A 26,789-nucleotide genomic window follows, 5' to 3' on the forward strand; every position below is an offset into this window, starting at 1 on the left:
TATATATATATATATATATATATATAATAGTGTTCAGTCTTTTTCGATTAAATTACTCGAAATGAAACAAATAATTTGTTGCATACGTATAAGGTGAACATTTTTCTTCATATATTCACGTGATTCATATGGAACTCTGTAGTTATAAAAACTAATGCATAATCCGAGCATCATGCATGTTTCACTTCATCTATTATTGCTGCAGGCAAGAAATATATTTGATATTGCATATTTTACTCTTCTTTTTGACCCCATTAATTATTGCTTGTACTGGAGATTGCAGTCCCGTGAACAACACCCTACCACATATTATTGGATTGTGACAATTCATTCGCATTATATATAATTGGACAGAGTCAATCAAGGAGCTGGTCTTTGGTATATCCAAGTTTCTGCGTACGTATCAGTAAATGCAAATTTACAAACAGAAAATCATTGATAATCGTGATCGCATGTGTATTTGCTACAAATAATTACTGAATAAGAATTAATGACGCTCTGAGTTATTTGTCCTGGTAAGTAGTAGTAACAGGATCCAATAAAATTGGAGAAAGATCTCCTTCCACGAGCTAGAATCAGTTGCATCTTCAATCCCACAAAGCATAAGGGGAGATCCGATAACACGAAGGCTCGTATCAGAATAAAATATCACCACAGAATCAAACATTCATTTTTGTTTCTTATTTGATGTTACATAAGGTGCCAATTGCTCAATCGAAATGGAAAAAATGCTTCTTCTTTTTTTTCCCTGGAACTGTCATCTAATGATCTAGACAACAGCCAAAGGTTGTTATCCAAAGGTTGGCCAAATTCTTTGATCTAGACATCAGCCACCTAACCCTACAACTGTTTCATCTCGTCCTTTTTTTTTTTTTTTATCCCCCCCCCCCCCCCCCCCCCCACCACCCAAAACACCAAAAAAACCCACAAAATTGGCAACACCATCCAGTGAGGGTGCTAGCCCCAAATTTTATGCGCTCCCTTCCGATGTCTCAATATTAATTATCCTGTGTAGAGTTATACAAGACAGTGTAATAATTAATAAAAACAAATATAAATAAACCGCTAACATAACAAATACTATATAAAACTAGGATTAATCTTTCATACACTGACAGTGTATACACTATCAGCATTGGATGAATAATAACTATGTAAAATTTAAATTTGAAATTCAACTTTTGCACACATGTCATGAATCAAGTGGTGATAGTGTATACACTTTCAGTGTATATAAGATTTACTCTATAAACCAACGTGTACTACTTACCTGCAAAATCTAGCACAATTTCAACATTTTATCAAATTTTGTCTCAAACTTGACTCTCCACCGCACAAAATTGAAATGGAGAGATGTTGGCATTGAATTGTCCCCTACGGTTGTCTAGAAGAATCGTTGAAAAACTCATCCCACTTTTTAATGGTGAATTTTGGTATCTGCTTTTATTAAATTGACGGCCTAGAGTTAGAGTACAAGACATTTTTCTTGGTAAATCCACTTGAAAAAACAATTTCTAGAGAATATTATTTCAAAAAAGTTCTTTCAGAAAATTAGCACAACACCGCCTACGTGACCCTCCTACGTGGCTATAGTATATGTGCATTGTCCATTCCATATTCGCCCTTAGAGGAATAATGGAAAGGGCACTTACCTTCTCATGTTACTATCTTTCTGTCTTTTTTTTTTTTTTTTCTTTTTGTAATCTAGAAATAGAGTACAAAACTTTTGACTAAGCAAGGATTCGCCTCTATACTCTCTACTGTAGATCTTTAATTAAAATCTTGTAGATCCCACGTAAATAAAAAAATTAAGTTGGCTAAGTTGTATGCATATTCTTGTTATTGTATGGCAGCTGGCTATCTAGGATTGCATATTAAATGTTGACAAAATTGTCTTAACTTTTGAAACGAACAAAATTGATAGAATATTAACATAACAGTTACCATTTTTATCATCCATAATATTTTACTTTGCCCATATATTTGACTCCAACTCGTGCTTAAAATTAAGCAGATAGATTCAGAAGAAACCGTGTCACCCATCACCACACCTGCACTCTTCTTATTGCTCATCTTTCACATGTTATATACTGTTACAAAAACGTTGTTATATGTTTTTTTCATATCATTTTACTGTGTGAAGATTCACGTAGCACACTAGTCGGAACCCGATGCTTTATTCTTGCTCCTTCCTTTAAATGGATCACTGTCCGCTTCAGATTTCCCATAGTTCACACCAAAGCCATAAAAAAGCACACATACACAAACAGAAGAGTTCTGAGTTTTATACTGAAAGTGTTATGAGAATGCAGATGGAGGGAGAAAAAAGGTATGCTTTACTACTTGCAGCAACGGACTCAGACTATGTGAAGAAACTTTACGGAGGATATTTCAATGTTTTTGTTGATGCATTAGGGGATGAAGGGGAGAGATGGGACTTATTTCGCGTCGTCGAGGGGCATTTTCCAGAAATGGATGAGCTTGAAAATTATGAAGCATTTGTTGTCAGTGGAAGCCCTTATGATGCTTATGGCAATGAGCATTGGATTCTCAAGCTTTGCTTACTCTTGCAAACTCTTTCTGACATGCAGAAGAAAGTTCTTGGTATATGCTTTGGCCACCAAGTAAGTAATTCTAAAATCGTTCATGGTTATGTTTTCATTACTTCAAGATCATTCTTCGTGTATATGTATCATGTATCATGCTTTGGAGTTTGGAGTATGATTTAACTCATTCTGTCGTTCGTGTTATAGGTCTTGTGCAGAGCACTGGGAGGAAAAGTTGGGAAAGCCTACACTGGATGGGATATTGGAGTTCGAAAAATTAGAATCCTAAATGAATTCTTGCCTTGTAACTTCCTTGAGTTAGATGAAATCCCACCAACCCTTTCAATCATTGAGTGCCATCAAGATGAGGTCTCTCTCTCTCTCTCTCTGTATCCGTAGGTGCCTCTGTGTGTGGATTTGTGCGTGTTTTTTTGTCACATTTCATGAAATTGACAGGTGTGGGATGTCCCTGTTGGGGCTGAAGTAATTGCATATTCCGATAAAACTCGAGTGGAGATGTTTGCATTTGGGAACCACATTCTGGGAATCCAAGGGCATCCAGAGTATACCAAAGATATTCTCAACAATTTAATCGATCGTCTGCTGTCTAATGACTGTATAGAGGTAGAAATCGATCACCCAAAGTTTTTTATTTTTCAGTCAGTGTAACATCATTTTTTGTACTTTGTTACACAAGTATTTAGCATTCTTATGAAAATTCTTCTTATCAAAATTTATACAGAGAGGGTTTGGTGAAGATGTGAAGACACAGTTATTGATGGCGGATCCAGATAGGAAGTACTGGGAAAAAATCTGCCAAAGCTTTCTCAAAGGCAGATAGAATTTTTCGAGAGTGGAATGTAATTTTTATTCCTGGCACAACAAAATTTTGTATCACAGTACCTAATTGAAGAACGGTGGAACCAAGTCGAATGCATATATAATGTGCTTCCTTTGATGTTATAAGCGCGTATTTTAACTCAGTTTCTCTAATCATCTAAACTTCATCATTCATGATATTTTGCCGCAATTAAATTCAAAGCCGAGGAATGAAATTTAATTGGCTCGACAAATTGAATAACATGGATTGTTTTCAAGACTCAACGTAGTTAACAATAGAGACATCTCTTTTCTCTCCCTTTTCTGTAGAACTCTTTCAGTCAAGATCTTCTTCATCTTTCCTATGGGAGAGAGACCAAATCTGATCTTTCTCCATGGGAGGAAGTACTCTTTATAGTTTTTAGTTTCTCTTATTTGAATAAATCCTCTCTTAGAATTCTAATGAGAGATTCTTCTCTTCTCAAAACTCTTAGTGAGAGTTCTTTTTCTCTAAGTTGTTCTAATGAGAGTTTTATTCTCTTTTAAGTTTTTCCTTAGGGCAAATTATCCAATTGGTCCTTGAACTCTTTGTCTAGGTAAAAATAAGCCCCTCATCTATTTTTTGCTGACTTTAAGCCCTCGAACTTGTAAAATTGGGCACCCGTGACCCTTTTAGCCAGTTTCTCCAGTTTTGCAACCGGAAGCCCAATTCACACGAATGTCAGTGTGCTTCTTCAAAGGGCATTTTTGTCCGCATTTTTTAAGCAAAAACCCATGAAATAACAAATAGGCATTTTTTCTAAGCAAAAACCCATTGCACCACCATTTTCTTTTCCCATGAATTATACCCATCTCCTTCACATTCCCATTTTCTTATTGCTATTGCTCCTTCCTCCGGTCCTCCTCCTCAACTCTTTCCCCTTTTCTTCTTATTCTTCTTCACCAAATGTCATCATCACCCAAATCCTCTCATAAAAATCATCGAAGCCACTTCCCTCTTCAGAAATCCCTTTTCCAGCAAAACACTTCTTTCACTCATTCAAGCCCTATTCATACCACGTCTAATAAAATTGCTAATTCTTCTTACGGCAAGCCAATTTCTGCTAGTAATAATTTTGCTAGTGACTTCAATCATCCTTGTCCGCATTTATTGGAGCTCCGATCTAAACTTGGACCTGACCCCTTTCGGAACCTTCAAGACTGCCTTGAGGTCCGCCCCCTTGGCCGGGTCTCCGTTCACCGGAAGCTCGGTCAAGAGGTTGTGCAATGCGGCGCCTGTAAGGCCTCGTCCCTGAGATTGTTCGCATCCATCACCTGCGCCGCCGTCTCCTGCCAACTCCACACAACTTCCCACGCTGCGCAGGCGGACGACGATACCGGCTGCTCTTCCCCTTCCTCCTTCCATGGCATCACAGTGGATGTTGACTGCGTCAAGCTCTTCTGTTGTGTCTGCAAGGACCATGTCTACGACAGCGGCTTATTTAGCTCCTCGTGGTCCTTTGAATAGAAGATGTGGACAAAAATACCCTTTGAAGAAGCACATTAGCATTAGTGTGAATTGGGCTTCCGGTTGCAAAACTGGAGAAACTGGCTAAAAGGGTCACGGGTGCCCAATTTTACAAGTTCCAGGGCTTAAAGTCAGCAAAAAATAGATGAGGGGCTTATTTTTACTTAGACAAAGAGTTCAAGGGCCAATTGGATAATTTGCCCTTTTCCTTATGAGAGTTTTTTAGGTTTTTATCTTTATGAAATTTGAGATTTTGTAAATTTACAATCTAGTTTCTCAAATCTACAATTTCTCAATTATTGTCAAATCTAAATTTCTCTTTGAACTTGAACCAGTTTTAATTAAATTTGATTGTTAGCAAACATGGACTGGTGTATAGGAGTACAGTGATTCATTCAGATGGAAGATATGTAGAACAATCAATGTTATCTTTCTTTGTATTATTTTCTTAGATCTGTTATATCTATTGATTTCAAATCTATATGTATCAATGTCATATTTGTTTGATGTATTTTCTGCCATTAGTGCAGATTTGTTTTAATGAAATTATCTTTTCTATATACTCGATATTAAACAGAATAGTCACTCAACCTATGATTCTCTGGATTATTCAATAAGATTATAGACAACTTCACTCACTACTAATTGATTTTGAAATTAAAGTCCAAGCTATTAAATACTTGATTCTGTGAATTGACAATTGAAATTTAGCCCTGTGGATTCTTGCAAAAGATTTTTGTGCCTCTGATATCTAATGGAACATTTTCTTAGGGGTAGAAGTGATTGAATCTTAGCCACCACCTAGTGGCGCAAACAGGGAATGGGCAGCTCCATGGCAGGGAGAACAACCTGCATTTGTGGATCTTGATTCCCAGCATGTCCAGCTTTATGCCACTAGTTAAGTTTATCCTAATTCCCATCGATATGGCCGACGAAATGCAACGTTTGTACCTTGTATGAGAAGAGAGGAATCATATTCTTAGACAAGCACAATAACTTGGGCAAAAGAACTTTGTCTTATTAATTAAACATCAAATTCTGTAAAGAAAAGGAAAGCAGTTTTGGTTCTCAATATTTGGTGTCTATATGGTTTTACTCCTTAAAGTATTGACAAAAACAAATCTTATTCTCAATATTTAGCACTTAGTACAATTTTAGTCCTTAGAGTTTTGACAAAAACAAATCTGATCCCCAATTTTTCCAATTTGAAAAAGATTAAGACAATTGACAAATGTTTTTCAATTACTAATGCAATCAGTCACGTGTTTGTTAAATTAATTTTTTTTTTTAAAAAAATAATGGCTAAGTTTGAAGAATAACAATAACACACGTAATGGCACATGAGTAACTAATTAATCAAGAAATAGAAAAAAAAAATTGTAGAACTATATACAAAAATTGAATGTTAGGTTTTTTGGCTTGGGGTGGTAGGGATAGACAAAGACAGTGGGTTCTTGATCGTGAATTGATTGCTTGATTTCAATTTTGTAGTTTAACAAATTTTTCTTAACTAATTAATTAGTTAGCACATGAGATCTTATTGTTTAAAGTTAGCTATTATTTTGCTTCTTTATTTTTAAATTCATTTCAATCGATACACGACTGCATGTGACTGAATTATGTCTGTGAAAAAAATTCATGCGATGTCTTAAATCTGCTTCAAATTGGATATATATTTCTTGCCAATAGTTTAGGAACCAAAATTTTACTAGAGAAAATTATTACAGGCGATTACTGGTTAAGCACCAACTGCTGTTTGGATAACATTAACCAAGCCAAATGAACTAAGAAATCCTCTAACAATATGATAGAGGCAGAGAAAGAATTGACACGTTATTACCTAGAAAACTAAAATGAGTAAAGACTTAGAAATTAAAAATTTTTGGCGTGAATAACTTTGGCATGTTGCAAATTTCAATGGTTGTGGATTTTGATTAGGAAGAGATGATTTGGAATAAAAACTATCAATTAACAGAGCAACTAAGAATTAATGTACCGTGAGGGCAAGTTCTTCGGGATGATGTGTAGAAAAGTCTGCTTCACCAATGATACCAGCTGGATAAATTTCATGGCCAGCATGTCTAACAGCAAGATAATAACGTATGAGTTCTCGAGGATTTGGTCGGAACGTTATTCCCACAGGAAGGTTTCGCTTCCATGCATGGCCATCTTGTTGGTGATGGTCGTTGTCATGGAAAACTATAGGCAGTGGTGGTTGACTTGAAGAAGCCGCCATGCTGAGCTCAATTTGCTGGTATTATTAGTAATCTAATTGTAATGAATAAGTAAATCTAGTAAACGGCCAATTATGCTTGAGGGTAAAAAGGGCTTTAAATAATACTGTAGTTAATTTGTATCCTAATTGCAATCCTTATTTGGTAAGTTGAATTGTTTAAGGACTGGAATTAGATGTTCAAGAGGAAAGGAACAAAAATTTAGGATTACCCTACTCCTACTCCTACTCTATCTACGAGGAGGCTCAACTGAACTTATGGAGACCGATGGGGACAGAACCACCACCGGACCAGACGGGTGCACTACGCACCCGTTTGGATTTGAAGCAGAGCCTTAAGGGCTTGGTGGTGGCCACCAGCCCAAGAGCTGGCGGTTAATTGGGTAGTGCCCAATGCTAACTTATTTTGACCGCAGTTTTAGATATGTGTGTATGTGTGTACATATACATATACATACATATATATATATATATAGTTTCTGTCTAATAGGTGCTGAAATACACTTCAGGACTTAATTTTTGGAAAAGTAAATTAGAAAAAAAATATATAAATACAAAGGAAGATAATAATTGTTTGTATCTGTATAAACATCATAGAATTTAGATATATTAACAAGTACCAATTGTTCATTAAAAAAACTCTCTCACACACACCCATTACTTGTTAGAATTTAGGTATGTGCAATCTATATATGTATGTATTTACGTATATGTATATGTATAGTTTCCATCTAATAGGTTATTAGATTTTTTAATAAAGGATTATGTCCCACATTAGTTCGAGAGATGAAGAAAAAACACTTAATATGTAAACAAGGGTTCAAAACCTAATAGTTTAAATTTTTGGGTCAGAGTTAAGTTCCTGACTTATATATTTGACTCTTTGATGGGTTCTCTAGAAGTGTTTCTCCCTAACAAATGGTATCAGAATTTGGTTGCGAGTGAATTGGTCACAAGTATTTGGATCCCAATAAGTAGTATCAGAGTTTCAGGTTGCGAGACAGGATTACTCATGGGCAAGTGAATTATTTTAGAAGTTGGACGAGTGAAAATTTTCTTCTTGCTGGTGAATCGAAATGCTAAGGAATTTGGTTAGTATTGGATAAGGTGCGCCATGGGTTTGATAAGGAGTCTAGAGTTTCAGATTGCGAAAGTGGGCTACTGATGGGCAAGTGGATTTTTTTTCAGAATTGGACAAGTGACAATTCTCTTTTTGGTGGTAGATCGAAATGCTAAAGAGTTTGGTTGGTGTTAGACCAGGTGCACTATGGGTTTGACAGGGAGTCTGATTGGTGTTAGATCAAAGAGGCAAGGGTTGACAGGGGTCTACAATTCAATTTGGATGTTGAAGAAGAGTAGGTTCATGATTAGAAGAAAATGTGACCTTAAGTATTCAAGTGGGTTTGCATTGAATATTAAAGTGAGTTCGGAGAAAAACTTATAAATTTGGGTTTTAATGTAAGGGGTCACTCATGAAAGAGGAGATTTGTTAGATTCATGAATAAAGAATTATGTTCCACATTAATTTGATTCGAGAGATGGAGAAAGAATGCTTATGTAAGTAAGGATTCGAAACCTAATATATTAAATTTTTTTATTAAAGTTGGATTCCTGACTTACATATTGGACTTTTTGATGAGTTTTCTAGAAATCTTTAATGAGTCACAAGTACTTGAATCCCAATATAGGTACCCAGTGGGCATCATTAAAATGTACTTTAGGAGTTAATTTTTGGAAAGTTAAAATTAATTAGAAAAATGTGTAAATGCAAGGAAAAATAATAATTATTAGTGTATATATACATAATAAAATTTAGATATGTTAACAAGTGTTCAATGTCCATTGGCCACCTATTAGAAAAACTCACACACATACGCTTACACGCACAATCGAACCGTGCTAGACATCTATACTTATCCTTGTGAATTTTGATAACCGAACGAACGGTGTGTGCATATTTTCATGTGAGACACTGATCTCAAGAGTGCAGATGTGATGACTCCAGTGTTTATTTTAGCTACTTTGTAAATCTGGCAACTTGAACCTTGTTTGGATTGCACTTTTCTAGATTTTTTGTAGAAAAATTACTGTAACGATTTGATATATGTGAGATAAAAAAGTAATAGAAAAATGTGTTCACGAAAAACGTAACAATTTTTCTAACGAAAATCACTGTCCAAACAAGGTAAGTCAAAAAAATATCATATAAGTTGTTTTGTTCCTAACTCAGTAGCCACCACCAAAATTGGTGAGGTAGAAGGTCAGGGGATCAAACCTTATCTCCCACCATTGACCACAATAATGTGACAAGCCACTTCAACCTCTTCAGATCCTCCTCTCCCTGTAGCATAAAATAATTGTAGATCTATCGTATCGACAAAAAAAAAATTTTGTTTTGTTCCTAGGCTGGTCTAAAAGAAACCACTGGTTAAAAAATTGTCCACTTGACGGATTTGATTTTAAGGTAGAACATATCAAAGATCCTCTTGATTCAAACAAAAAAAAAAAAGTTTAGCTGCATGTAATGTTGCTATCAGAGAGCGTCAAAAGCTTTTCAAAGAATTTCTAAAAGAACAAAACTTCACTATTTTATATATCGTCTGAGAATCTTTCTAAAGTGGGACTAGCAAATAAATCACTGTTACAATGAGAAGATCCTACATGAGATCCACCAGGGCGTTGCGTTGAAAAAGCAAAAGAAAATGGCGCATCCCACAACATAAATAAGGTTGTGGAATGTTGAGATTTAGTGGAAAAGAATTGTATTTTCTTTGTTTAACTGAACAATATGATGACAACAATATACACCAATAGTGGCCCTATAGGGAAATGGGCAGTGTTAATCATACTTTACGATGGCTAAACAAGACGTGGCTGTTCTCTTGCGTTTGGAACCCCAGCAAAAGTCCACTTTGCAAATCTTTTTTTTGGTCCCCAGATAGCCTTGGCAATTTGAAGCTCCACAGTGGCACCTAACCTCTGGCCCGAATTGTATGAATCTGAGAAGCATATGCATAAGTTTACAATGCTAAGCAGCAGAGTATAACTGATTAGCTGATTCTCCAAGATAAAATCATTCCTACCAAAGAATGGCTACAGGGAATTAGCCCTGGCACTTGCACCAACTAGCAAAACCTTTTCTTGAAGATGCTTTATTTGAGATGGTATAGAGCACTAGACTAGAGTGTGAAATAAAATGAAAGGAGAACTAGTAGAAGAAACTCACAGCAAATTGAGTAAAATAAAATGAAAGGATTTTTTAAGTAAATGAAATTCACTGCAAATTGGGTAAAGAAACTGCATTAAGACTCATCCCCAAACTGAGTTAAAGAACAAAGAGAAGTCCCTGGTAAACGGAAGACTCAGATTCCAGCTATATCCAATATCTGTCTCATTGAGGCATACCCTCCATATCAATTTCTCTATGTTAAGAGCAGCAGTAGCAATTTTTGCATCAGCCAATTTTATTAATAGCCAAAATCAGCGGCCTTTGAAGATTTTCCTTAACAGACAAAATCAAATATGTAATTATACGAACGAAGTCATACCGATAATCATAGGTTAGTGGTTCTCCAACTTCAATAGTTCGAGCAGCAAAGACACCAACACGAGTCTCCCCTTCAACCTGCCTTCAGCAAATGCATCAAATTTAAAGTCAGCACACATCATAACAAGACAATTTCTGTATAAAGACCAAAAAGAGTTCTTCACTGCACTTTTAGTGATGAGAATCAGGTCAATCAACAAAATGTCCATAGGATTATCAGATCCAGCATATATGACTTAATTCCCAAAAGGGTGCTGTCATTTCATCGAAGTACTTGATTTAATACTTGACACAGAAAATGGTTAATAAATGTTAGATCCCAAGCTTTCATTCATTGTTTCAACGGAGAGTATAATGGACACAAAAGGTTCCAACAGTGTTCATCTTTTTGCTTCAAGCTTGGTTCCTCGCAATTATAAGACTATCAAATTTTCCGGCATATGTCCAACTAAACAAGCCAAATATTGTGAGAGGCAAGTAAACTGACTACAAGGATAAGCAAGCCGTTAGATTTCCATTGTCAGACAACCTAAAAAGGTTCATTGTGTTTTCTTAGAAAGAGTAAAATTAATACAAAATCATTAGGTGATTTAGATCAACTTACAAACTCGTAGCATCTGAAAACGATCAATATGAATAATCTGAAAAGTATAACCAAAAAAATTAGAAGTTCATTTCACTTACCATTTTTCTAATTTACAATTTGGATTGCAGCTATGGTTCAGAAAACGAGAAGAATTTCCCTTAAATGTTGCATCAATTGTAAAGTCCTTCCGAATTTCACACATGTAGAAGTTCTCGACTTCTTTGAACTTCATCTCCCATAGTCTTTGCTCGCATAAAGCATCATTTATAACTGTAAAATGTCAAATATGTATCAATTTTAGAAATGATATGCGAATCTTCCTGATAGTCTAGATGAGGATTTAAAGTTCTGTGAACAGTCATAGAAAAATAAAATACCAACTGTTCTGCACTTTCAAAAGCATAAGTATGTTTGCAATATGATAAACCATTAGTAGCTACATTACAACTCAAATACCATTAAAAAGAGGAAGGCTAGTACTGCTTGCTATTGTTTTATGTAGAATGCTGCAGTTCTTTTGTCTGGAGTTATATTACAGAGAAACAAATGGAATTCCCTGTGAAGAATGTTAAACTCATTTAGTGAGGACCCTTGGAAAGCTACACCTACCTCCTTTTTGCCTGAATGTTCGAGAGCCAATTCTCTGAAATATTTGCCTGAAGATAAAGGGCCAATTTCAGCCCAGTGTGGAATTCCAAAAGTTAAGGGTGAGAGTTGCCAGTGTGCATTTGACACTCTAGTTAGGTACGAAATAGGGTTCCTAGATAACTGTTTCTGTATGGTTAGCCAGGATCAACAACTGGCAACTAAGTCTATACAAGTACTGGGGGATCTCGCACCACTCATCTTTCTTATTTCACCAATGGGAGGGACCTTAGGATCTTTACACCAAGTATTCTTCATCTGGGCTTATTCTGTTCATCTCCTCATAAACAGTCAAGCCACCATGGTTTTTATCTAGACAAATATCTTTTGTAGGAAGCCACCATGTTTTATGTAGATATTGATACTTTGCAACCATTCCAATTTTGGAGGACTAGTGAGAATGTTCAGCTGCTAGCACATAGCTTCTGCGGCTTGACTAGTTAAAATGTTCATGCCTTCTCAAATTCTATCAATGCTCAAATGTTAACAGGCCAATGACTACCAAGTTCTGAGGTAGGATCATTATGTCTTTTTCTTCTGGGAAGTCAACATTATTCGGAAACAGCCAGATGCACTAACCCAAACAAATTATCCTCGGAAAATGGGGCAGCAGATAAGATGATAGACATTTTAATAGCACTACTTTCAGAACTATAAAGGATTATGGTACAAAAGAATATGCTTAGCTACAAAATTCTACAGCTTTAAGATGCACAAGTCTAAGAAGCCTTAACCTTAAGGTATAATGAAGATGACATAGACACCGAAGGAGAGATTGGTACCATAATTACTCTAAAAACTTACAACATTATTTGTCAGTCAACTAGCCTTTTTCTTAGAAAGAGATAGAAGAATCGTGATGAAGATAGCAGTTTAGAAAGCTTCGGTACTCAGAAAACCAAGCAAATTACCTTCCCCAACATATTCAATTATAAAGTCATCTTTGTTAATTGCTTCAGCAGCCACAACACCCCAACCACAAAGTGCAGTCTAACATGGAACAACAAATATTGTATTAATTGGAGAAGAGTTGAAACAAGAAAGCACAATTGAGCTGTTAAGGAAGTAATATAAGTGCATCAAGAGTCAAAAGATAAATTTCACCTTGACAATACTGATCTTTTTCTCTTTTCTGAATGGCCTGTTGGTGCACATATCAGAACAACGACAAGCCTTTGAGCAGCTGATGGACTGAACCCTGTTGCGTTGCAAGTTTATGGAATTAACATATCAGGCACATGCCAGAATGTAGAAACTAAAACAGATATGTTATTTAAAAGTGTGTCTATTAAGTAAGACAACTGCTCATGAGGAGCATTAGTATGATCAGTAGTTCACACACTACATCGATAAATCCAGAAAAGGTCAACTAGACCAATTGAAATGAACTTCTGTTGCCATTTTATAAATGATCATTATTTGATCCATCAGTTCTATTTTAAGGAGTTCATGCTATATAAATTAGGCAAATTACTACCCTCATTCATGTGTTTCTAAGAAGTTTTGGGTAATCCAACATTTTATGGCAGCAAATTATTGCATTTTGAAATTGGAAAAGGATTTGACCTCCTGAAGTTGCCCTTTAATTAATTTTTTCTTCTAAGATGACCCTCAGGTCTTTCTGGTACATAATCTTCATGCAATTTGTTTCCAAAAATTACTCACCGGTAATAGGCATTATGTATTTAGGGGCTCATAATCTAACAAAATCAGGCACACAACAAAATATTGAGGATTTTCAAAAACATGATTTCTGTCCTAGACACAATACACTAATGCTTTCAGAGATATCTATTGCTGACACTGAATTTCAAAGCATATTTCACTTGAAGACCTGCTAGTATTTCTCAAAGATGATCAAGCCAGATCGAAAATTTTCACCAGATAAATGAAATTTTAAAATACCAAAGTCATATTATAGCATCACTGCTGGCTTTATAAAGCATCTGAAACCATATAAGTTAAGTCCAAGATAAGCACAATGAAGTACATTTTCTTATCAATTTTCTTTTTTCTGCTTTCCTAGTCATCTTTGCTATGAACATATCCTTCACATATTCTGTGCTAGATCCTTTCTTGCCAAAAGAGAGTCAAATCGTATGTGCAATTGGAAAACAGTCTCCTACTCTGCATGAAACTTATACAAATATATCGTTGTGCCTTAAGAACCTGCCAAAGTATGTTTCAAATGATACACCAATAATGTTAAAGCTCAATTTGCTTGACTAGTTGGTCTTAAGTGAGGCTTAGCCCTGAGAACGTTGATGCTAGTTATGTTTTAAATTCACTTCAATTTCAAATAAGTTGCCAAGTCTAGTAATTTTTCAGTTAAGATGTCTAGTTCAGCTTAACCTAGCCAACTCAACATGAACTCCAAGAAATCAAGTTGACTTTGTTGATCATATTCTATCCTAGATTTTGCCAACAAGTAGACACAGACACACAGGAGCATTGTAGTTATATCATAGAACACAAAGTTGCTTTTGACTGAAGACAAGGTAGCATTTTACAGCTCATACTATCAATTCATAACTACTTTATGATGCTAGATAACTCATATCTGGAGTCAAATTGAAACCAAATGCAATCAGCTGAGAAAATACAGTACCTACAGACACAATCCTCGGCACACTCAGTAGAACAGCAATTCGTGCATCCGATGTCAACATCAGCATTGTCTCTCTTTTTCTTAACAAGGTATATATCTACTTAGTTAAGTTCATACAACCAGGATAAGTACAAAAGAGAAACACAAATCTCTTTCATCAACAGCACAGCCAAAATGGCCAAAACACTCAACTGTAAAAAGTTCATTAGCCAAGCAACAACAAAATCTTTGCATGCATAGGATACTTCGCCTGATGTGGACATAAGAGGGTGGCTCCAATTTATGCTCTATCATATCTTTCCAACTTATGTCAATCTTGAACTCCTCTTCACTGTATGGTATAGGTAATTGACAGAATACCTCCTGACATGTTTAAAGGCAAAATAACGTATTAGATGATCTATATTATTAAAACATTCCCTGAAGTTGTTCTCATTTGATGAACCACAAAGAAAGATAATCTAAAAGTCTAACCTCCATGTTATTCGCTGGAACTCTTTGCTGTTTATAAAAAAGATACGTAAGTCCAGTCAGCCAGCCTAATCCATCAAAAATAAGAATCAAGCAATAACAGAAACATAAATTCTGCAAAAGTTAGCAAAAAAGGATAAATAATTTTGATGGTATAGTCCATTTCAATGTGAAAACCAGAAATTTGCTTGTTAAATGGTAAAAGAAGTTGTAATGAATAGGAAACTGTACAAAGGAAGCAACATCTCAACATACATCCAGTTAGATGCAGAAGTGCTTCACCCAGAAAGTATGATAAATTGTTCTGGCAAAAATTTGAAAGATATTGCTAAAAGGGGGAAAATCATTAAAAAAAAAAGTAGAGAAAAGAAAGATGACTAAAAGATCAACCTGTCTCTTAAAATACAGGAAGACCGAGAATGGATTTTTTTTCCTTGAGTCAAGGGGTAAAAATGTTGTCCAAGACATGAGCCTCAAAATCTTACAAGCAACAGCTTGCAATGAGTGCACTGTCTAGTTCCTATGAAAAAGGAAAAAATTCCTTTTCACCATCCAAGAAACAAATGAATACAAAAGCGAGCATGCAGTATTAGTAAAGAAATGTAAATGAAGTGAATTTTCTCATCGTCACTCAAACATCTGTACATGAACAAACATCAAAAAAGTACCTTTATGACAATTAAGTTTAGCCAAGCATCATTTCTTTCTCTCCTCATCCAGATAGGAAATTTTCCATTGATATACCTACATAGCTGCCACATTCTTGGAAATGACTGGACCCAGGTTCCAACAAATTTTTGGTTTTCCAGCTAACTTCCAACATGGGCATGCCAAGAGGACATTTATTGGGTTTAAACCTTCTTCAGATGATGATATGCCCTTTACAACAATCTCTCTTTTTATTTACGACCATCTTTCCCATCAGTAATGAAAGCAAGAATACTTTTATCTTGTCAAATTTTAGATTGGACACCTAGATGCATGTTCTATATATTTCTGTCATATAAATAACACCAAAGGGTAATCACACAGAAGGAAAGATCCATTTTGGCTCCCTCATGGTTATTTTAGAGCTTCCACGGTGTTAAATATAAATGCTTTCAAAATTACAGCCATTACTGCTGAAGATCAAAGACAGTGACTCAAAAGAAATTTCTGAAGGTCTTCAATTTTTTCCTGCGCATCAGAGATTTACATAATGACTTCATGTTACATAGAAGGTGGCACCCTGCAAGTTGCATTTCACTCTAGTAAATAGACCACAACAGACTAAGAAATGACACCATGCAACAGATGGAGAATACAAGAAAAGGGAAACCATATTGAAGAAGGAAGAATTGACCTCTCTGTCACTGTGCCAATCATTAGGATGTCTCCAACAAATCATTTGGCCCTCTTGACTAGGATGATAGATTATATCCTTTGGAAATGCCGCACACTTCAGGTGTGAAGCCATATGACATCTTGTACAGCGTAACAAGTGGATTTTATCTTTGCATAGGAAACAAGCCTATTCCAGCAAAGAATGGCAAAAATATAACCAATGCTGCAGCATCAATAACTTAAACAAAGAGAAAGAAAACTTATCTTCTCAAAGAGGGAGTTCATTGCTGTAAAAGCAGACATGACAATTATATGAAACTATAACAAGATACCAATCCTGTTTGAAACTACAGAAAAAGTTAACAGGGAGATTTCAGCAAAGAACTCCATGAAGTACTAAAACATGGAAACATCTTATGTCAATTCATAATCAATGTCCATCCTTTCTCAGGACTCTATGCAATTACTACTAAAATCCAATCACTCTACACACTGCAAAAGTTTATGACCATGCTCATAGCATCTTTCATCCCACAAAAGATGCAACATTGGGAAATGACATCAAAGATCCAGAGCAAAACTAGCTAAGCTTGAATTCCATGACTAGGTTTTTGTCAAACAAGAATAAGAAACTGGAGCATGAAGATGCTTTATATGACAGTCCAGTGGAATGGAAGAGATCAATTTAACTGAGAAAAACATATCAATGACCAACTTCAAATATTGGGGAAATAGTAATGAGTAATCAGCAATAGACAACGAGCATAAACAGGACTGGTAACAGTCACAAAAGCATTCCAATTATAGAAGCTTCAGCTGAAGGAGAAACTTACATGCTGAGGGCACTTGAATGGTTTTAAGGATGAGAACCGAAGCCTTTCTATGGCACACTTTAAATGATATACCTCCTGACAACTACGAACAGAGCATAATATCTCCTCCTCTGGGAACACACAGCTTTTGCAAACACGACATTCAACCTGAGACGAATGATCAGGAAAATACTAAATTTATCCAGAACAATAAATTGTTTACTGGAAAAAAAATACAAATAATAGCCATCTATGGTATTGCCAAACTAGGAAATGATCACAGAAACCGAGATTCTTGATTGCAGTTTATACAATACTGAATCTAATGCTAGTAACAGGATGAGAATTTCAAGACAAATGAAAGTAATCTTAGTTCCTCTATGCTGCTTGACGAGACTTAAATCTGCCTGTATACCATATGTTATGCAACCTTCTTGAAAAAACATTCAGATCAGAGTAGGTTAATTGTTATGCTACCGTATTCCACATCAGCATAAAGTCACCATTGCAAGTTGAAGCCTTGAGTTTATATTCTCTCTCGACAACGGCAATCTAGATACCTGTAATTTTTTCTAGGAAGTGCTTGAGCATGGTTGGGATATTTTACGAAGTCGAAAAAAATGTGAGAGAGAGAAAAAATACCATCAAAGTTTCCCTTACATTTCTTTTTTCCAGAATAGTCATCCTCAATAATTGTCAAAATTGAGTTAATGTTTTGTGGAACTTCCATGATGGAAACTTCATCAGCAAAGAGCCAAGATAACTACTTTCACTGCAGCAATCAATCAATAGAAGTTTATTCTTGTAATCTCAACCAAAAAGCGTTGAAGCAAATCAAAGGTGCTAAGTACATAAGGTGGGGAAAGAAACTGATTCAACCAATTCGAATAAAGGCAAGGAACAATTATACACCACAAACAAGAAACTCTTTTAAAAGGGAAAACCATGCAGCTAAAAAAATTTATGTTGTCAACCTCTATTTGCAATTCATCCCTCGACAAGCATGAACTTATGGAGCTAGCATGTCAGTAACAAAACATGGAAGACAGAATTTCCATGTGTTTTATCTGAATTCCAACTCAGGACCAGGCACCATGAAGCCAGATTCAAGACTTAGCTGTCACTGTACATCACTGCAATCTGGTTTATAAAGTCAGTTACATATGACGACATTTCTCATAATTTCAACTTAACACTTCAAACAAGTAACCAGAATATGCCACACCTACTCTCCCAGATAACAAAACCCTTTTAAAAAAGTGAAAAACAAACTCACTGACAATATAATCCTTCAACTCAGCTCACATAGAACAATAACGTCAAAAGTCTCGAGATTTAGCAACTATTTAACTAACATTTCGAAAAGCGTTTCGCAAACAATTAATAAAGTCATCCCTTTCGATCAATACCACAAAGTACCACCAAGAATACTTCCAAACTAAAAACTGCTACAAAAATTAACCAAATTTAAAGAGCAATTACCATTCTTGGAGCATGAACAAGAAAGGGCAAGTAGCATCTATGCTCAGAAACCCCAGAATCAATCCTCCTCTGAACCCAATCTTTCACATGCTCTATCAAGCTCTTATTCCCACCCATTTCAGCACCTGAGCAGATCCTCATAGCACTAATCCCATCACTGCCACTGCCATTGCTAGGATTTTCCAACTCTCCCTGCTCTCTTACCTCGCCCTTCTTCTTGCTGACTTCCCACAGGGAATTGGGGTTCAAGGTTTTCAAATTGAGGGGATTCTCAGCTCCATTCGTGATGGATTTCATGGGATTGGAGCTGGGAACAATGGGTAGTAAAGCTGGTGAGGAAAATATGGATGGTGGGTCTAAATCAGGCATTGTAAAAAAAGGGGTTATCTTGGCAGTGGAGATAGATTTCGGAATTTAGCTTAGGCGGTAAGGTGGGGTGGGGTGGGTGGGGCGGAGGGGGGCGGGGGTAGGGATTTTGGCAGAGGAGACACTGTTGCTGGGGTTTTGGGCGGGAAAGATGAATTTTTGTTACTTGCTTTTTGGGGGGAAAAGGAATTGTACAGAACTTCCAGAAAGAATACTACTACTTTTATTTGTACTTTTATTTATACTACAAAACTAGTGTATATTATTTCGGATTCTTGAATGTATATGCATGAAACCAGCAGCAGTTGGCTACCACTACTGACTTAAAGTTATAAAGTTGGGTGAAAAGTCAAAGATTTAAACTTTACTTTTCATTATTTTGCTATTATAAGTGACTTTTTTAATTTTATATAGGTGCATAATATACTCGTCAGATAATAGTTCCGTCACCATTAATTTCTAATTGATTCAGTTGGATCTCCTCATAGAATAAACTAGCATAGAAGTAGTATTGGATGGTGATAACTTTTTTAATTTTATATAGGTGCGTAGTGTATTCGTCTAAATCGGATAATAGTTTCGTCACCATCAATTTCTAATTGATTCAGTTGGCCTCCTCATAGAATAAACTAACATAGAAATAGGAATAGAAGTAGTATTAGATGGTGACAACTGACCAAAAAAAAAGAAAAGAAAAGAATGTATGTGTACAAAGTATTGTACTATTTGATAGTTAGTACATTATTTTCCTAGTCTGTACTAAAGAATTTGAAAGATTCTAACTTCAAACAATTAATAGTTGAAGTCTAGAGTGTAGCTTATAATTGAATTTTATAGAATAAGAGTCAAAGTGAATAATATACTATCCATGTGAGTCAATATAATTAATGCACTATCGAGACCATTTTATCATTTTAAAAAGGTCAATTCAATGAGATTCAATTGATTAGGAGTGGAAAAACTTTCACTTAAATTGAAATATTATAGGTAAGAGCCCAAAAAAATGTTCATGATGGTAATTTGGAGTTTAGTGTATAAATTGTTTTTTTTTTTGGGTAAACAGTGTATAAATTGTTTAATGGTGATTAGACTTCATTTTAGCGAAACTATTAGTAAAAAGTTGGTTTTGGTATGGTGGGTGGATTAGTATGTCGAACATGCAATTTGGGTATTGGGCCACAAACGAAACAGGGGTTGCCTCGTCGTGATGGACTAATGGGCAGTCACAGGCGTGTGAGATTCAAAACTCAAATCAAATTAAGGATAAAAGTTTTTGTACCGAATGTGATTTTCAAGATATGAAGAAAGTTAAATTTTATATTCAATTAAATATGAGATTTTATTTACATTAAGAGTCACTTAAATTGTATACAAAAACTCGAAGATGAGACCCCACTCTACACCGAAGACGTAAACAACGGGACTCGAACCCTGGTTGTCAGGTAAGTGGTCATACCCTAAAGAGGGGGAGCATACCGTCGAGCTACCCCGTAGGGCATATAATTTGTTGAATGTTAAAGGGAAAATTATAGTTTTAGTCTCAAATGTTTAGCACATGTGCAATATTAGTTCTTAAAGTTTCAACAAAAACAAATCAAATCTCCAATGCTTAGTATTTGCACAATTTTACTCCCTAAAATTTTGACAATAACAAATCTAGTCTCTAATAAATCTAATTTAAACCGATTTAGGATATTTGAAGAACTTTTTCCAATTACTAACAAAATTTATTCATTTGCAGCCAATTGTCCGTTAAATTAAATTTTACAAACTAAATAAACAAAATAGCGACTAACTTAAAATAATAAGACTAAGGACTAGTAACTCAAGTGCTAACTAATTAACCAATAAAATAGATAAAAAAAAATAAGAAAATTGTTAAACTGTAAAATTGAACCACTCGGAACACTCAATTCATCTATGCAGAACTCATTTTCATTGTCTATCCCTACCGCCTCCAAGCAAAAAATCCCTAACATTCAATTTTTGTGTACATTTTAACAAAATTTCTTTTTTGCATATCTTATTTAATTGGTTGCATACATTTCATCACGTTAGTCATTTTTATTGTTCAAATTAACGACTATTTTGCTTTTCAACTATCTTATTTTTTAATAAAAATTTAGCTTAATCAACATGTGATTGCATTTGATTGACATAATTGGAGAAATCCATAAATTATCCTAAATCTATTTCAAATTTGAGATACCGAGAATCAAATTCGTTCCACCGAATCTTTAGGAACTAAAATTGTGCTAAAATGTCAAACATTTGGGGACTGCATTAGTTTTTGTCAAAACTTTAGAGGCTAAAATCATATTTAATTATTAGAAAACATGACAATGATTCATTTGAATGGTAGGCACTTTGGAGCTTCAATATATCTTTATTCATATTGAATTTTCAGCTTCGTTGTGTCTATTGATTTTCAAATTTGTACATATTTGTGACATGTTTATTTGATATATTTTCTACCATTATTGCATATTTATTGCTAGTGTATACAATGTTGATGTGAAAAAAAAAAATAATCCAATTTCTTATGGTATTCAGTATGCCTTTAAAAAGAAAAGAAAAAGAAGAATTCATCAAGTAATGGAGGCAAAATTCCATAGATGATCATGGGAGTTTAAAGTTACATCCTTTCCTTGTGGCTTCCAAAATGCCACCAAATCAAGGGATTTGGGAATCTGCGGATTTTGGAAAACCATTTATAAATTCTAGTAATACGATCCTGGGAACTTTTGAAATTTACACAATGAGAGATGAATGGTGCACTTAAATGAAATTTGTGAAATTTATCTAGGAAAATCATGAAATTACCCAAAAAGATTTCTTTGTAGTCACTTTGTTTCTGCCAACTCCAACAATAAAAGGGAAAAAACCATTGATGAGTTATTAATCTAGTATTCAAGATTGAGATCACTCTCAAGATCTAGACACATTTGGCTTCAAAATTTACGACCAAGATATAAGTGTATTCTAACTTTATGTTAATATTACCCTACAAAAGGGGTTAGTTCTTCTTCTTTTCCCTTTTTTTTTTTTTTGTTTTGAAGAAATAGGGGGTTAGTTCTAATCTCTTGTATTGGTCTCATAGTTGAAGTTACATAAGTAAATCTTATTTGAAAAACAAAAAGGGAAAAACGGAATCATTATTGCTTCTAGGAATCTAGGGTTGCTTCATGTCTTCATACATGCATATATAACAAAACCAAGCACACCCTTTGGGTCGATGTTTTATATAATAGCTACCAAATTGGTTGCAAGTGACTTTAAATAACTCATAATATATATATCCCGTTCTTTGGGATTATATAATACCATAATTATTGAATATAGGATTAATTTGGTTAACAAGGATACTACTAATCTCAAGTACAAAAACCAACAATAAGAGAAAAGTGCCAAAGTTCTCTAGGTGAAAATTACCATGCATCTTCAATGTACACAAACTTAACAACGTATATTTTGCTGCTTCAGAGATCAGAACATGTCCTCTAGTGTCTTTCATCAGAATTTTTTATGTTAATGATAGCGAAGAATAAACGAAGTTTAAAAAAGAAAATTGGTGGAAGATCTTGAACGAATAATAAGTGTTTCTTCCACAGATTCATCAAACTGCACTTTTTTTTTTCTGCATAAAATTGTTTGTCTTTTTACTTCTTCAAGTAATCCTTCAAACAATCACAACCAATGAGATTTAAAGTACAACTAAAAGAGATTAAATTCCCACAAGGAGATCAAATCACTCGCTAAAATCGTTTCATGCATGAACAGACGACAAATACTCTGCCAAACAAACTAGTGAAACTCCACAAGCAAACCAAATTCAACTAGATAATATAACCATTGTTAAATGTAAACTTAATTTTAAAAAAAAAATTATTTCCTAACCCTAATTGTATGACAGATAGAAAATCCCTCCCAGGAGGTCAGTCGACGACTAAACTGAAAGAATTGCATTCTGCCGGGGATTGTGATACCATTGAAGCTGTATCAGCACTCCAAAACCGAAGCTTTATATCTTCACAAGACAAGTTGATGGTCTTTGTCCATTGCTTCTTGTTTTCCCCTTTAGATGATTTATCCTCAACGCTAAGAGAACCCCATATACCTACGTTGATTACAAAGGTTTGTTTCGACCCTTTATCATCCAATATGGAATCGGCTACCCATCCATCAACAGAAAACGTTGGAAAAGCCACCTCCAGCATCCTCTCCCTCCCGGGTGCTTCGCGAAAAGGCTTCACCGTTGTCGATGAAAAAGTTCTGCCTTTGTGTGCAAGATAAACCTGCATGAACCCGTAGTTGAATGCCAGGTTTCTCGAGGGGTTTGCGGCAAGGAGAGAAACGTTCCAATTGGCATTGATTTGAGCATTGGTGACATTAAAATTAGACATGGAGGCAGAGTGAATTTCAAAACTAGGAACTTCAAGATTAACATAATTATCTTTACTGTCTTCAACGTAAAGAACTGTTAGACAGATGATTACAAAATAAAAAACGACGAGGAGCAAGCAACCAAAAACTGCAACGACTAGCTCAGGAGTTTGCGGTGAATATTGGTTCACTTTACCGTTATCGTCAGCTGCGATGTTTTGGTTGTCAGAACCCAGGACGTCGATAGTAATCATAGTATGCTCCCATCTCCTGTCGGTGTCTGAATTTTGATGATCATCGGACTCGCGGGGCAATCTTCTATATGCTATTTTAGCCATAGTTAATGTAAGCAAAATAAATGGTACGAAAAAGAAGAACAAAGAATGATTTCTGCTACGTAGGAAAGGAAATAATATGGTAACACCTATTTATACAGTGGTGTTTTCAAAATCCAAAGTAGACGTAGGCTTGGATGCCAATTCTATTTTAATAGGAATTTGAGGTTCTATAGGTATCGGGTTGTGGGTTGCTTCTAGGAAAAAGAAACATCCTCAGTTTTTGCTCAATTTGGAAATTTCCCATCAATTTTCATGTATTTGTGTCGTACGTTATAGCTAAAAGTTCTGTTTATTTGTATCAAATTGTGTAGCTCAAACTCCAAATATTGATGACCAAATCAAATAAAATCAAATTATTGATAGAAAAATGTTGCTACTACTAAATCCCATCCGTCTGATAATTTTCAGAAAAGAATTTTATTTCCCTCAAAAAAAAAAATTAGAGTATAGACATTGTCCACAACTCTCATCAGTGAAAATATATTTTGCACCATGACATGCATTGTCTACAGTATGTGCACAGTTTTCCAAAACAGATAAATACCATATGCTAAAGCTTGATTAGTGAGTTGCAATTGCAAATATCATAGCTGCTTTATTCATCCCTATCTTAAATCACTGCTGAATTTCCCAAGTTAAGGTAGTTCTCCGATGGTAGTTCTTTAGATTCAAGCAAATAAACAGTTACAACATTAAATTTAGAATAAAGGGATATTTCTTAAAAGTTAAAACTGTAAAGTAATTAAAAACACACCTGACATTGTGTTAGAGAAATTTGTATTATAAAAAAGCCAAATAAATAAATTAAATTAAATTAACCATTAAAATGAGAAAAGGAAAATTTTTGAGGGGTGATTGTGTGATGGACCGCCTCAGTGAGATCATTGGATTGGACCAATTACATTGGCATTTTAAGGCCCTGAATTGACTGAGCTGGATTCAGGATCAGCTGCATATATAATATCACATCTTCCCATCAACAATGGACATGCCCAGCTGATCACAGCAATCCAGATCCAGTCCATCTGTGGCTTCATTTGTCGAAGGAAGCCGGTATCCCTGGTGTGGAGCCCTCCCATGAGACTCCTAACTTTCGTGTCTCTAGGGATGACAATAGGGATTGGCGTAGGAAATTTCATAATGAAAATTGGATTCATTTCAATAGTTATTAAACCCGACCGGGCAGAAGGACGGTCGATGGGTCGAAGGTTGAATCATTGAGTATTAATTTAATATTTGTAAATATAAATAGTAATCTTAATACACATAAAATATCTAATAAAGTACTTTTAGATATTAATTATTGTACTTAAAAAGATATATAATGAATATATATAGATATTAACAGAACATTTAATTTCATTTTATCATGGTTTTACATAAATAAATAATATAGTCAAATATAAAACAAAAACGTGTCACTTATTTTAAAAAATATAGCATTATTTTTATTATTTTATTTTTGTTTTAAAACAAAATAGTTTTCTAACAACTCAAATATTGTCAATTTGAAAGTTAAAATGATGAATTGCATAATAAAAAAGTAAACAAGTTTATTAAAAAAATTTTAGTTATCAAACAAAAACTAAGAAAGTGATAAAATCCTATGTATATTTAAATGAAGATCCAATATGCAAATCTTATCAAAAGCATATATATACTTTGTCTAAAAAACAAAGACCCATAATTGGAAAAAAAAAATGGATCAATTGAAAAACTAGTGCAAGTTCCTGGTTGAACCAACGGGTCAAATGAGTTTTATTGGGTTTAACTGAATCAATTCCTTATCTAGTCAAATTAGAGACTCAGCTCGGCTTGATGTTCGAGCCACTCAACTGACCGATTTTACTATCGGGTTGCGTCGAGTTTAATAAGTATGTTCCAAACTACTTTTAGAAGGAGCCTCGTGACCATTTTGAAAGAGACCAAAGTGGGAAACTTGGCTGCTACCCTAATTTATTCTATTTTCCAACTAATCTGTGAAAATAATTCTTCCCACAATAAAACCAATGCCACTTCAATAAAAATATTAAGGTCTTGTTTGGATTGCAATTTTTCATCCCAAAATTTTTAAGTTTTTCGTAAATATATTTTTCAATCAATTAATTATTTCACATATATCAAATTACTAAACTCCGAAAAAATAGCATTCCACACGAGTTCTTAATGTCTTAGGATTTACAATTGTATTGGGCCAGTTTACATCAATGTAGCAATTTTAGTCCACTAGAATGTAAGCTTTCAAACTTATAGGCCTGTCAACGGGTTGGGTTCGGGCCAAAATTGAAAATTTCAGACCTGAACCCGTTATAATATACTAGTTCCTAACCCAACCTGTTTACCTAACGGGTCTTGTGCTTAGGATCCCGGAACAGGGTCTAACGGGTCCTGGATCGGATCCGGATCTACAAAAAAAAATATGGCCCAACAAAAATAAGGTCTGAGAGAGATGTGCGGGTGGAGCAAGAGAGAAGAGAGAGAGAGATGTGCAGGTGGGTGGATTGTAAGTTTAAGGTTTGTTAATTAGGTAAAAGAATTCTTATTGTATTTAGAAATATTTATATTTAATAAATATTTATGTATTGTCCGGGTCTGAATCGAATATGAGTCAGAATCCTATATTTCGTATCTGACCCGCTTTTTTATTAGAGTAAACAGGTACGGGTTTAGATTCGGGTAATAGAATTATTTTTAACCTATACTTGGAAAAAACTTTCGGGTCCGGGTTCAAATCCGGACCATTGACAGCCTACAAACTTAGTCCAAGAGGCTAAGTAAAAATAAATGAGTTAGACTTTCAATCTGTAATTCCATGTTTTGCAGCAAGTTCACATAATAAGACGGCCAAAAATATGCCTACCGCCCTTATGATCATTTGGATGAGTTATCTACAGCACTCATCCTTTCACAAATCAAGAACTTTGCATTGATAAAGGGGTTTCAACAGTGAACTCTGTGCAATATTAACTAAGGCTGAAAATGAGGCTTAACGAGTCGGATAAAAGTATGTTTAGAATTGGTTTGGATATTAAAAGGAATGTTTGAACTTGACTTGTGTTTAATAATTTTTTGCAAGAAATTGATGGAGGTTCGTGAAATTTCGAATGTATGTTCACCAAAAGC

The 26,789-nt window shown here is 35.0% G+C and overlaps 2 protein-coding genes across 3 annotated transcripts; one reads left to right on the plus strand and one right to left on the minus strand.

Moving 5' to 3' along the window:
* Positions 1-2,231: 2,231 nt before the first annotated feature.
* LOC113694625 (gamma-glutamyl peptidase 5-like) lies at positions 2,232-3,512 on the plus strand. The gene is made up of 4 exons (XM_027213473.2): positions 2,232-2,624; positions 2,754-2,915; positions 3,003-3,170; positions 3,289-3,512. Exons 1-4 carry the CDS (start codon positions 2,301-2,303, stop codon positions 3,385-3,387), a joined length of 753 nt encoding a protein of 250 aa, XP_027069274.1. The 5' UTR covers positions 2,232-2,300; the 3' UTR covers positions 3,388-3,512.
* Positions 3,513-9,667: 6,155 nt separating this feature from the next.
* On the minus strand, positions 9,668-19,007 carry LOC113695323 (histone-lysine N-methyltransferase ASHR3). Of its 2 annotated transcripts, none has more exons than XM_027214365.2 (11): positions 18,580-19,007; positions 17,119-17,265; positions 16,305-16,472; positions 14,966-14,992; positions 14,737-14,854; positions 14,492-14,588; positions 12,988-13,081; positions 12,795-12,873; positions 11,337-11,508; positions 10,654-10,734; positions 9,668-10,104 (listed from the first exon to the last, which is right to left on the minus strand). In XM_027214365.2, the coding sequence occupies exons 1-11, from the start codon at positions 18,946-18,948 to the stop codon at positions 9,945-9,947; spliced, it is 1,512 nt and encodes a 503-aa protein (XP_027070166.1). In that variant the 5' UTR covers positions 18,949-19,007; the 3' UTR covers positions 9,668-9,944. The 2 variants fall into 2 exon arrangements, with proteins under 2 accessions (XP_027070166.1, XP_027070168.1); XM_027214367.2 differs by having other exon boundaries at positions 9,968-10,104; positions 10,654-10,730.
* Positions 19,008-26,789: the final 7,782 nt, after the last annotated feature.

Source organism: Coffea arabica, chromosome 6e, assembly GCF_036785885.1.
Source record: "Coffea arabica cultivar ET-39 chromosome 6e, Coffea Arabica ET-39 HiFi, whole genome shotgun sequence".
Taxonomy (NCBI): domain Eukaryota; kingdom Viridiplantae; phylum Streptophyta; class Magnoliopsida; order Gentianales; family Rubiaceae; genus Coffea; species Coffea arabica.

Excerpts from the sequence above, each read along its gene's own strand:
- LOC113694625 (XM_027213473.2), top strand. The coding sequence starts at position 2,301 with ATGAGAATGCAGATGGAGGGAGAAAAAAGGTATGCTTTACTACTTGCA. Across the intron at positions 2,916-3,002 it reads TTGAGTGCCATCAAGATGAG|GTGTGGGATGTCCCTGTTGG; the intron begins GTCTCTCTCTCT and ends TGAAATTGACAG. Across the intron at positions 3,171-3,288 it reads TGTCTAATGACTGTATAGAG|AGAGGGTTTGGTGAAGATGT; the intron begins GTAGAAATCGAT and ends AAATTTATACAG.
- LOC113695323 (XM_027214365.2), bottom strand. The coding sequence starts at position 18,948 with ATGCCTGATTTAGACCCACCATCCATATTTTCCTCACCAGCTTTACTA. Across the intron at positions 14,855-14,965 it reads TTCCAGCGAATAACATGGAG|GAGGTATTCTGTCAATTACC; the intron begins GTTAGACTTTTA and ends TAAACATGTCAG. Across the intron at positions 10,735-11,336 it reads AATTGTAAATTAGAAAAATG|GCAGGTTGAAGGGGAGACTC; the intron begins GTAAGTGAAATG and ends CATTTGCTGAAG.